At 43.7% G+C, this 13,130-nt stretch overlaps 1 protein-coding gene across 2 annotated transcripts in view; it reads left to right on the top strand.

Annotated features, from left to right (window-relative positions):
• The window catches only part of GABRR3 (gamma-aminobutyric acid type A receptor subunit rho3), a 93,895-nt gene that overhangs the window by 43,443 nt on the left and 37,322 nt on the right, over positions 1–13,130 (top strand). For both annotated transcript variants that reach the window (XM_008166269.4, XM_065589376.1), the window contains exon 2: positions 8,327–8,471. In XM_008166269.4, coding sequence (XP_008164491.2) covers positions 8,329–8,471 — 143 coding nt within the window. In that variant the 5' untranslated portion in view covers positions 8,327–8,328. The remainder of the gene's footprint in view (positions 1–8,326; positions 8,472–13,130) is intronic.

Raw genomic sequence — 13,130 nt, 5'->3', positions numbered from 1 at the left:
TCTAACATCAGCTACTTCCACTGGCTTGAGTAGTTTACCAGATGTTTAGCTTTGGGCTAGATTTTGCTTTCAGGAGACAATGCAACATACTTATGATGTGGAAATTTGATTTGGACACAAGGACCCGTAAGCTGCTAACAAAACCAATCTGCAATATCAAAATACTATTCAGAACCATCATCTCTCAGGATATTTGTAACTAGGCTATCTATCAGCCTGCCAAAAACTTGATGTTACCTCTCAAGGTATAAAGGACTGTCTGGATATGTGGACTCCCTACTCAGACCCTACGCCACCAGCACTCCCAGCTATCTCCGTGACACCACTGATTTCCTGAGAAAACTACAATGCATTGGTGACCTTCCAGAAAACACCATCCTAGCCACCATGGATGTAGAGGCTCTCTACACAAACATCCCACACACAGATGGAATACAAGCTGTCAGGAACAGTATACCTGATGATGCCACAGCGCAACTGGTTGCTGAGCTCTGTGACTTTATCCTCACACACAACTATTTCAAATTTGATGACAATATATACCTCCAGACCACTGGCACCGCTATGGGCACCCACATGGCCCCACAATATGCCAACATTTTTATGGCTGACCTGGAACAATGCTTCCTCAGCTCTTGTCCACTCATGCCCCTTCTCTACCTACGCTACATTGATGACCTCTTCATCATCTGGACCCATGGGAAGGAGACTCTGGAAAAATTTCACCACGATTTCAACAGATTCCACCCCACCATCAACCTCAGCCTGGACCAATCTACACGGGAGGTCCACTTCCTAGACACCGCGGTGCAAATAAGTGATGGTCACGTTAACACTACCCAGTACCGAAAACCCACCGATCGCTATGCCTACCTTCATGCCTCCAGCTTCCATCCCGGACACACCACACAATCCATTGTCTACAGCCAAGCACTGAGATACAACCGTATCTGCTCCAACCCCTCAGACAGAGACCAACACCTACACTAGCTTCACCAAGCATTCTCAAAACTATGATACCTGCATGAGGAAATAAGGAAACAGATCAACAGAGCCAGACGTGTACCCAGAAGCCTCCTACTGCAAGACAAGCCCAAGAAAGAAACCAACAGAACTCCGCTGGCCATCACATACAGTCCCCAGCTAAAACCTCTCCAACGCATCATCAGTGATCTACAACCCATCCTGGACAACGATCCCTCACTTTCACAGGCTTTCGGTGGCAGGCCAGTCCTTGCGCACAGACAACCAGCCAACCTGAAGTCTTTCGTGTGTAGAGATTGAAAATTAAATCAGTGATCAGCACTATAAAACGAGTGTTCACAGTGGATATTCCTGTTCCCTAGAGTCTATTATGGGAGAGGCAGGCACATGGCACCATCCTCTTACTGAGAGTGTATTGTGCATACCCATAGAACCATAGGGTTAGATGGGACCACAAGGGTCATCATATAATGATATATATTTACCAGTGATTACAACAAGGATACCAACTAAGATCATATTTCTCAAGGCTGACAGAGTTTGATGAAGTACTTCATATACTATGGGATTCCTACTGTAAATTGGAATCCTATACCTGACCTTCCCCTCCTTCACTCAAGCATATTTGAGCCTGCTAGTGTATTCAGATGAATGATTTTTTGGTAAGATGTCCCATGTAAGGGTTGGCTCTTCATCTGTGTTTCTGTAACTACCACAATGTGACCCCAGTCCTGACTGGGGCCTTTGGATGTAATCATAATATAAATGGTAAATACTATGTGCTAGATCTGTTACCATAGAAAGGCCAAAGCTACCTTTCCCCTGTGTCTCTCCATCGCAATATCACATGTGGAATTGTCACCTTGGTTAATTCTCTTTCTGTGCTGGCACTACCATAGGTTGATAATCATATTTTGCCCTGTTCTTTAGGCTGCATTTTGAATAGTAACACCGCTTAGAAGGCTTAATTTGCAATATTTTCCCCATGTATGTTACACTATGATTTAGAGGCATCAGAGAGATGAAGTGTCATTGCAGATAACTCCTCCCTCCTTTCCCTTCATGGTGCCTCATCCAGTTTTGTATGGATAATTTGCAGTTATACACAGCTCCCTTTCAGGATTTACAGTGACTTGGGCAGTATGTACCCGATTTACAGAGTGTTGAGCACCCACAACTTCAGCTGACTTCAGTAGGTGCTACAAGTGTTTAGCACATCTGAAAATTCAGGCACTCTAGTGTCCGTTTTGTCCAACACTGGAATTTTTTCATCCTGTTTCTATAATCACTGTCAGAACCTGCTCCACTTCATGATTTGTTATTGCTGGGGACCTCTAGCCCCCAGTCTGCAACTACCTGCAACACTTTCAGTGTTTGTGTATCACTGGAAGGCACTTATGCCTTGATATCAGTTGGTTTACTTATCTTTGTTTCTTTTTGGAGGAGCTGTTTAAGTCTGCTCTTTTGATCTAGAGTTGCTATTTTACACTGTTTTGTCCTTGAAAGCTAAGCATTAGAAGCTTGGCATGGGGAAAAGTGAAGGGATAAAGTTAAGAAAACATTTTAATGGTAGCAGAGAGCCAGATGGTCTATTTTAATTGTTTGTGTATAAACACAAAGACACACTAATAGCAAGCCCATTACAAGCACAGTCCATTATCTTGCATTTATTTCTCTTCAAAGAAGACTCCTCTTAGGATTCATTACTGCCAAATGCACAGGAGATTAACCTGTTTTCTTAATGGTCATGTATATTGATATTATAATCTGCTCTGTATAATATTGTCCTACATCGAGAAAATGAGAATAACTCTAGTATGAAGAATCCTTTTGCTGGTGGTGATGTCTGATTCCCTTCTTAATGTACACAGGGGTTGAAAGTGGGAGCTCCTCTCTTGACAACTTCACGTTGTTGGACTCCCTTCTGAAGTTTGCATTTAAGTGATGGTTGACGCTGTATATTCGTCATGATTCATTCTTGAAAATACCACAGTTGAGACATGGTGGGAGGGATTTTTAAAAATGCTTACTTCGGTCAAACTCTGCTCCCATTGGAGCCAACGGTAGAACTCCCACTGACTTTAATACAGGGTGTGACGTTATTGACATAAACTGGGACCATATAGATCATTGTTGCAACCAAGGTCCTGTAGTGGCACCCAAATCTTGTATAAAGGAGGTCAAATGGGGTGTCTAAGACAAGGTTATGGTTTACTGGTTATGATTATGCTGTCTATATGGGTATATCAGTTTTGTAGTTGAAGTTATGAATATTGGCTCTATACTGTCTGTATGGCAAACTTATGCTATGCTGCTGGGTGACATCCCAGACAAGCTGGGATTAGCTCTGCCTAGCCTGCTTGATGGCCCATTAAGGACCATCAGCTATACAATGGACCCATTGAGAGAAGGCAAATATGCCTTCAGACTCAGCAAAGTATGCAGGAACTGGCCCATGTGACTCCAGGCTCCATTTTGCTGTAGTTTTCCACAGTAAGAACAAAGAGGTGTTCTTACACCTGGAAAAGACTATATAAGGCTGATGCCTCATCTCCATTTCGTCTTCAATCCTGCTTCATACCTCTGGAGGGACTTTGCTACAAGCTGAAGCTCTGAAAAAAGGACTGAGGACCCATCCCAGCGGGGGATGTATTCCAGAGACATGATTCGAACCTGCAGTTTATTCCATCGCTGCTGCAAGCCTGAACCAAGAACTTTGCCATTACTGTATGTAATTGATTCCATTTAACCAATTCTAACTCTCATCTCTATCTTTTTCCTTTTATGAATAAACCTTTAGATTCTAGATTCTAAAGGATTGGCAACAGCGTGATTTGTGGGTAAGATCTGATTTGTATATTGACCTGGGTCTGGGGCTTGGTCCTTTGGGATCAGGAGAACCTTTTTCTTTTACTTGGGTATTGGTTTTCATAACCATTTGTCCCCATAACGAGTGGCACTGGTGGTAATACTGGGAAACTGGAGTGTCTAAGGAGATTGCTTGTGAGACTTGCGGTTAGCCAGTGGGTGAGACCAAAGTCCTCTTAGTCTGGCTGTTTTGGTTTGCCTTAGAGGTGGAAAAACCCCCAGCCTTGGGCTGTAACTGCCCTGTTTGAGCAATTTGTCCTGAGTTGGCACTCTCAGTTGGGTTCCGCCAGAACCGCATTGTCACACAGGGGTTCTCAAACTGGGGGTTGGGACCCCTCAGGGGGTCACGATGTTATATGGGGGGGTTGCAAGCTGTCAGCCTGCCCCCCAAACCCTGCTTTGCATCCAGCATTTATAATGGTGTTAAATATATAAAAAAGTGTTTTTAATTTATAAGGGGGGGTCGCACTCAGAGGCTTGCTATGTGAAAGGGGTCACCAGTACAAAAGTTTGAGAACCACTGCTTTAATGGGTACTGAGTTGGGCCAGCACTGAACACTTCTGAAATTTCCACAAGGGCTCTTTTCAGAAACACAGAGCAAGTGGGTACGTATTCACTGCACTGTGGCACAGAAAAGCCAAAGGTTGGTCTGCAAAGCCAAATGGCATCTTATTACCACTTCCCAGTTGAGGGAATCCAGAGTCCATCCTTCAACAGGAGGCTGGATGAACTGCATTTTGGATGACAGGAACCCAGAGTGCAGACGCTTCTAGCAGGCCAGTCATTTTTCAAAGTCAACTGGCATCTCGTCACCATGTTTCAGGGCAAGGAACTCTGAGCTCATCCTTTTCCAGCAAGTCTGCCAGGGAAACAAAAACAAAAGAAAAAAAGACAAATAGCAAAAATATATTTTAGACCACATCTGGTCAACACACACACATTCTCTGTTAGCTACACAGTTTCCCTATCCAATATCAGATCGAATTCAAGGTTCTTCATGGGACAGGCCTACATGACTGGAGGACCCCTCTCTCTCCTGCTCGCTGGGAACCACAGAATTATCTGTGAACACAGTCAGATTTCTGGGATTGGGAAGCAGAGCTTTCTTGCTGGTTGTCCCATAGCTATGGAACTCCCTCCTCACAGAAAGGAGAATTACTACACATTTTATCACCTTCAGGACTAAGTGTATGGCCCACCTCATCCATCACAATGCCTTTCTCACAACAACACCAGCCCTTGCAAATAATAAATATGAAAGATCAATATAAAAGTAAATGGAAGAAGGGCTTAAATAACACTTAATGTTTGCTTTGAGGGGGAGGAAGAGAAACCAAAGACACTTCAGTTTGGTTTTCTCTGTAATTTTATCAGGTGCTCAGGTAAACTGAGTGTGGGATAGATTAGACTAGACAGATTAATTAGGGTGGGTCAGAAATGGCTATGGTCTCTACCCTGAGTAACTCCTACATATGTATATTTAATATTATTTATTTTCCTTTGTGTAACCGAAGTAACAGGATAGCTCTATGACACCTACTTTGGTTTGTGTAGATTGGAGTTAACTTGATATTTTCGGCTTAATTGTAGCTCTTACGAGAGAGGAGGTACATTACCTGAGTGATGGGATCTGGCAGTATGATCTCTTTGGAAGGCAGATATGGTCAGATATTCTAGAAGGAGCATGGAGAAGGATGTCCTGTGCTACACCTGTACGGTGGGGGTAGCCAGTTCTCGTACCAGTGTAGCCATACCAGCCTTGCCCCATCCAGAAATCCCATGTAGAGGTACCCCACTTTTAGCCCCTGTGTTGGCAGCCAGACTGATCCCAGTTTATCTTGCAGAAAGGGTTAACAATAGGATAGAAACTTTGATCTAGGCCATCAGTTTGAACCTGGTTCAGATCAATAGTGATGGAGGGGACGGCAGGATATTTTCAAAGATACAGATGGAAGGTAGGCACTCAGCTGCCCAACTGAATGCTTATGGGAGTTAACTGTCCTTTGTGCCTTTGAAAATCTCCCTCTAGAAATCATGTCTGTCTAGTGGGTCATTTACAGGCCTAAGTGCAATGAGTTGGTAACTCCAGTGAACTTCTTTGTGGATGGATGTCCGTATCACCATCACAACGGGCCTACTTGTTAGCAATCTCAGCAGAGAAGCCATGAAGATTGTACTGTATTCTCACACCTACAGTTGTTCATATGGGTCAAGGTTCAGACACAAGAGTGGGGAGCAGTGCTGGGAAACTTGAATTACTGCTGCGCTGTTCTGTAGATGGAGAATTTCAGTTTTCCTCACCTTCACTCTAGCACCTTTCATGAGTGTTTCACTTTATTTTATAAGGAAAAATAAATTAAATACACGGTATGTTGATGCTGATGGCTCTGAGTTTGCTGATGGCTTGAAAGGGATGAAGCTAATTGTATCAGTTACATGGGTGGGATCCATTATTGCCCTCCGTTAAACCAGTGGGAAGACTCATCAGCTTCAATGGGAGCAGGGACAAGCCCATTGTATTGCTTAACAAAATATCCTGTGATGCAAGGGATGTGATCTGCTACCATACAGCCAGGGCAGAAAGAAATGATTGAAAAAAATGAAAGTTAAATCTTTTTTTAAATTATGCTTTGGTTAAAAAATACATAGAAATTAGGTACAAAATCCTGCTACACTAACAGAAGGTAGAATGTTTCCAGTATTTTTATGGATGATAATATGGTGATATATTTATCATCAAATTATGGGTAACAGAAGTTTCTTCGATCTCACCCATGGTTGTGTCCTATATATTTATTATAAAGTGAAGGGATAGCTGCCGCAAAAAAAAAAAAAGGGTTTTTTTTTTTCCAAATTTCAGATTCAATGCCAAAAACATTGACACAAGAGGAGTTGTGGATTGGGCTCTTCTCAACAGGTTACACTGCCCAGAATTAATTATATTTCTCCAGTCAAGATTAGGGTTGCCAACTTTCTAGTCGCACAAACCAAATATCCTAGCCCCTCCCCTTCCCCGAGGCCCCACCCCCCGCTCACTACATTTCCCCTCCTTTGGTGGCTGGCTCTCCCCCACCCTCACTCACATTCACTAGGTTGGGGCAGGCGGTTGGGGTGTGAGAGGGGGTGAGGGCTCTAGCTGGGGATGTGGCCAGAAACCAGGGGTTCAGGGTGTGCTAGGGGGCTCTGGGCTGGGGCAGGGGGGTGCGGGCTCTTGGCTGGGGATGCAGGCTCTGGGGTGGGGATGCAGGCTCTGGGGTGGGGCTGGGGATGAGGGGTTTGAGGTGCAGGAGGGGGCTCTGGATTTGGGGGGGCGCTCAGGGCTGGGGCAGGGGGTTGTGGCTTGGGATTGGGGCACGGGCTTACCTCCAGCGGCTCCCAGTCAGGTGCGCAGTGGCGTGGGCTAAAGCAGGCTTCCTGCCTGTCCTGACTCTGCTGCGACTCAGGAAGCGGCCAGCAGGTCTGGGTCCTAGGCAGAGGTGTGGCAGGCGGCTCTGTGCGCTGTTCTCGCCTGCAAGCACCGCCCCCTGCAGTTCCCATTGACCGTGGTACCCGGCCAATGGGAGTGCAGAACTGGTACTCGAGGCAGAGGCAGTGCGCAGAGTCCCGTGTTCCCCCCTGCCTAGGAGCCGGACCTGCTGGCCGCTTCCGGGGTGCAGCATGGAGCCAGGACAGGTAGTCCCTACCTGTCCTGGCTCCATGCTGCACCCCGGAAGCGGGGTGTTCCGCAGCCTTAGCTCCGCAGCACCGCTGACCGGACTTTTAACGGCCTGGTCGGCAGTGCTGACTGGAGCCGCCAGGGTCCCTTTTTGACCGGGTGTTCCGGTCAAAAACCGGACACCTGGTCATACTGCTTGCTACCCTGAATCACAAAAGCAAATAATGTCAGTAATCTGTGGAACAAACACTGCTTACTCAATTAATGAAATATTTTGATCTGTGTAGAAAATTATTTTGATGATATATACAGTAACTAAGATTAATTTAGTGACCTTGTCTCATTAAGCACAGATTTTATAGGACAATGAAAGATTTTTATATGGTGTTGTGTGGGATTAAGGGGGATTAAATGTTTGACATCACCCTTTTGTCTGCACAGGGCTACATTTGCTTTATCACCCACTCAGTAAGCTCTCATTCGACTAAGAACCTACCCTGAAAGAGTGGAAGCAATGGCGCAAACGGAGAATCCACAAAATAAGTGGTTATATTTATTACATTTCTAAAGGCAAACTGTAGCTGCTTGACAGCAGGTACCCTAGTATGTGGATTTTAAGGAATTTTTGCAATTTGCTAGAATAAAAGGAGAGCTCAGAGAGGAAATCCAAACTGGGATGCCTTTGTCTTCTGTTTTCAGTGATGCCTCGTTATACTTGCATCCTCTTTATGGTATGCTGTCTCTAAATAACAGGACCACTAAAAGTGAAAGGTCATTGAGGTGGATTGGTTGAATCCATTGCATTTCTGTTTTGGTAGACATGGTCCTGGTAATAAAACTGCTGCTCTTCACCTGCCTCTGGCCAACAGCTGCACTAACCAGTGTCAGTTCTCAAAGTGATCATCATCATCATTTTCATCATCATCATCAACAGAAATGCTCATCCATGAAGAAGCATAACAGGTAAGTGGTATACCCTGGCTCACTGCTGCCCTTCTGCTAATAAACATTGTGTGTCTGTCACCAAACCTAAGAAGGCATTTTCTTTGTTCAGAGTCCTACTTGACTGGTCTTTGTGTTTGTAGACCACTTAGCACAGTGGGGTCCTAGTTTTGCCTGGGGCATTTGGGTGCCCCCATGAGACAAAAAGTAATTCTATTTTACAGTAACGTTTCTATCACTGATCATTCTGTATCGTGATTATAAATACTTATATATATATATATAGTGTGTGTGATCAGTTAGATAATGTTTGTACAGCTCTTTGAAAATGTAAAGCACCACATAAGAGTTAAGTATTGTGATTATTACTGTCAACATACAATTGTTCAAGCATTTCAGTTTCTTTCTACCATCAGAAACAAATTCATATCTAAAATTGGGTTTATGCTATCATTATTATGTTATCTTGATTGCACTAAATATCAGTGTAATAACTACTGTATCCAGATGCTTTTTTCAACAACAGAATAAGGCTAGTTTAAGTAAGTTTTCATTTTAATCATGTTACAGTTGGTTACTCTTCTGGAATATAGTTATCCGCGACACTTTATTTATGGAATTATTCCACGTCTAACTGCAAATCCCAAAGCTTAAGCGGTTTAATATATTTTATTTAGTTTTTAGTTGGGATTATTGCATCTAACTATTACAGCAAAAGGCAGGCTTTAAAAATATTAGGTTTTCTCCTTTGCCTTTCTTCATCAGGGTGGCTGCTCTAAAAGAAAATAAAAAGGTGACATCAAGCCTTTTGCATTTAAGATTCTGGGTGAAATGGCTCCCCTCCCCACCCCAGCAACTGCTTGTATAGATCAATTTCATATCATACATGTGAGGCCTCTGAATGTGTTTACATTATAATACATAAATAAAAATGCAAGTTCTCAATCTACTGCCGATGATAATCCATCCATCGAAATTCTGCCTTATCACGAACGCATGAGACATTTTGATAAATAGTTAAATTTATGGGAGGAAGAAAGGGAAGGTGATTGTTTTCCCATATTCTGTATGCATAGCATTGTGTAATAATGGACAGCACGGGACTCGTAGCCTATTCATGTCATGCCATATGTTGATAAAGTACAGCATAATTGGACTCCTCCGGCAGCTGCACCACCTCTGAATCATTGAATTTCCTGCTGAATTTGTGTATAAGAAATACATGGTAGTGGAAGCAATCATAACTTAATAACTGAGGTGCTTGGAAAAGATGCACGGCTCAGGGAACTAGTAATGACTCATCTTTAAGTCACAGGTTCAAATCCAGTCCAAGCCAAGCAGACCTGAAAATTCTGACTGTTCAGCAGTCTGTCTGAAATGAAATGAACATCTAGGAGTCATCACCACTGGACTCATTGTCCATTAAAAACAAGAATCCCGCTATCAAAATGGGAAATAATTGCCACTTTGTTAGTCATGCAAATAGGTGAAGAGCTGCATGGGAATGGAGACTGACCTACTGTCTAACACCTCAAGGTGGTCCCTGCTCATCTGAGCTGTGGAATGTTGGTAGGGAGGTGAGAGAGATGTGTATGCTACGGTTCCCACTCCTTGTCCTGTTCTGTGAATAGCAGACTTGAGTTTCTGGCTGTTGATCCAGTATCCACCACTGGCATAACAATTCACAAAATGGGAGAGGGTCTGGCAGTGAGAATGTGCATCCACAGTAGAATCCTGCTTGACATACTGTACAGACATATTGCTGTATGATTGCAACAATATTTGGTGCTAATAGAACGTCTTTGGTTTCAAAGAGCTTTACAAACATTAACTAATTAATCCACCTGAAACTCCTGTGAGGTAGACAAGATAAAAGGGTGAAGCATGTCAACATTGACCTCCATACAAAGAGAAGGGAGTTGGAGAGGAATTCCACGGCCAGATCCTCAGCTGGTGCAAATTAGCATAGCTCCCTTGAAATCCATGGAGTTAGCAGATATATGCCCACTGAAGATCTGGCCTCAAATGCTTGTATTCTGTAGACCACTAGACTGCAGGTTCCAAGCCACGGAGGATCCCAGAGCTTAGCAGCTGCAGAGCAGCATTTCTGCAGAAAGGAGCCAAATACATTTAATTTGTCTTTGTTTGATTCTCTTTGGCATTATTTCTAAAGGGGGCATTATCTCCAGTCCATTTCCACAGGGCCTAACTTTCCAGCAACCTCTTTTTCCTCCTGGGGAAATCCCTTTCAGCCAGCACTAGGATGATTAGGGACACTGCCGACAGATGGCCTTGGTTAAATGAGTGGCCTTTTATAAAGAATCCCATGTGAAAATGTTACTTAACCTACAACTTTCACTGGTTTAATAGAGTAACCCACTTCCCCCTCCAAAGCTATTTGTCTGCATTCTCTCGCAAAGAAGATTTTAAAGCATTAACCAAAAGTACACGAGAGAGAGATTATTCTCTTGGTCCATTTCCTACAATAAAGAACAAAACATTTTGACTGTCAAAATGTTATGCTTTTTGCATTAGTGAATGCAGATTTTACTAAACACATTGAAAAATCCACTCTATGAGTGGCAGAAAGGTACATTTGCAGCACATGATTCACAGTAACTGCATGTGGCTTCCTATTGTTCTATCTTTGGATAGTGCCTACCACAAGGGTGTCCTGGTCTATGACGAGGGCTCCTAGTGGGTATGGTGATAAAAATAATAAATAATAACTGAACAGGCTTCTTAACATTCTTTTAACATTGATATTTTTAGCCTGTAATTTCCTGGGTTTTCTTTAAAAAAGAAAAAGAGGAAAACAAATTCTATTATGTGCCTGTGACCAAGTTCCTCCTCTATCTTGCTGGATCCTATGCTTATTGGCAGATTTTCTTACCTCAGAGATTCACCATGTGGGTTGGGGAACAGCCCAGAGACCTTCCCCTCTGGAAGAACCCACAGTCCAGGTCAATTGGGAGGTTTGGGGGGAACCCAGGCCCGCCCTCTACTCTGGGTTCCAGCCCAGGGCCCTGTGGACTGCAGCTGTCTATAGTGCCTCCTGTAATAGCTGCATGACAGCTACAACTCCCTGGGCTACTTCCCCATGGCCTCCTCCAAAGACCTTCCTTATTTTCACCACAGGACCTTCCTCCTGGTGTCTGATAACGCTTGTGCTCCTCAGTCCTCCAGCAGCACAGCTCACCCTCACCTCCTTGTGCCTCTTGCTCCCAGCTCCTCACACTCACACCACAAACTGAAGTGAGCTCCTTTTAAAACCCAGGTGCCCTGATTAGCCTGCCTTAATTGATTCTAGCAGCTTCTTCTTAATTGGCTCCAGGTGTCCTAATTAGCCTGCCTGCCTTAACTGGTTCTAGCAGGTTCCTGATTACTCTAGTGCAGCCCCTGCTCTGGTCACTCAGGGAACAGAAAACTACTCATCCAGTGACCAGTATATTTGCCCTCTACCAGACTCCTGTACCCCACTGGTCTGGGTCTGTCACAGTCACTAACATTGTTTCTCTGCCTCCCCATCAAAAAAAGAGGGTTGAACCCTGAACTTTCAGCAGAGACTTCTACCACGCCAACTAAAAGAGTAATTACAATAGCTGGGAGCAGCCTCTGTAAGCCAGCCACTGGTGGAGGACACGTAACACACTGTGAAACAGTGGAAACATATGCGGGAGTAGTCACGCTTTGCACACAGCATAGCCAAGCTAAGATTCAATACATTCTTTCTGAGAGACAGTGTGGGTGAGACATGAGTCTGCCACGTTAAAGACTTAAGTTCTGTTCTCAGTTTGTGTAATTTTTTGGTGAGGTCTGAGCCTTTGCTTAATAAAAAGTGTTGTGAAGGGACAGAATTTTAACACCAGTCTCTAGATATGAGTCTAGAATGTATGGTGTGCTGGTTCCAGCAACAACAGGAAAAGGATCATCTATGTTGTCTGTGTTCCTTTCGGAGGTTCAGCAGTGTAGGACATGCTGAGATGGTGCCACGCGCAGTGCTAATGGAGTGTTGGCTGGTTTTGGCAGTAAATCTAAGAATGAGCTTTAGTAAGCAAAATACAAATTGGAAATGCTGATTTCTTTTCAGCTTCTAACTTGGCCAAATCTGAATGATTTATTTAAGGGGGACACCAAAAGGCACCTCCTTGACCTCAGGATTATCTCACTGCCAAATTTTAGAGTCCTGCTGCAAGCCATTGAGACATTAGAGCTCTTTAAAAACAATAGAAATGTTATCATGAAGAGTGTTGAGCAACTGCTATATGAGGTCACCGCCACTCCCCCAGTAATACATGTGACTTAATGTGGCATGCATTAAAGCTGCAAACATATTATGTTATTCCAAACAGAAGAAGGTATCTAGGTGAAAACTGATGTATCAGTTTCTTCAACAAATGTTTATCTATCTTGGATACACACCATCCTACACCCATAGATGCAACCTCCAAGGGGATAGAAGGGGACATGTGTCCCACCCCCAATTTGTTTATATCTTGTTGATGTTCTCCTTCAATACAGTTGTCCTGTGCATTTTCATTCTGGGTCTCTCCGCTCCCCATTTTCACTAATTTTTTTTCATGTGGTTGTCACTGCCTACAATCCAGTAATCTAGTCATTTCATCTAATTTAATCATCATTGTGAACTGTCAGCCAGTACAATGAAGCTCCTGACTTGAT

This window comes from Chrysemys picta, chromosome 1 (genome assembly GCF_011386835.1).
Source record: "Chrysemys picta bellii isolate R12L10 chromosome 1, ASM1138683v2, whole genome shotgun sequence".
Taxonomy (NCBI): Eukaryota; Metazoa; Chordata; order Testudines; family Emydidae; genus Chrysemys; species Chrysemys picta.
Note: the sequence above shows the minus strand (reverse complement) of the source record. Positions and strands in the feature narration are given on the sequence as shown.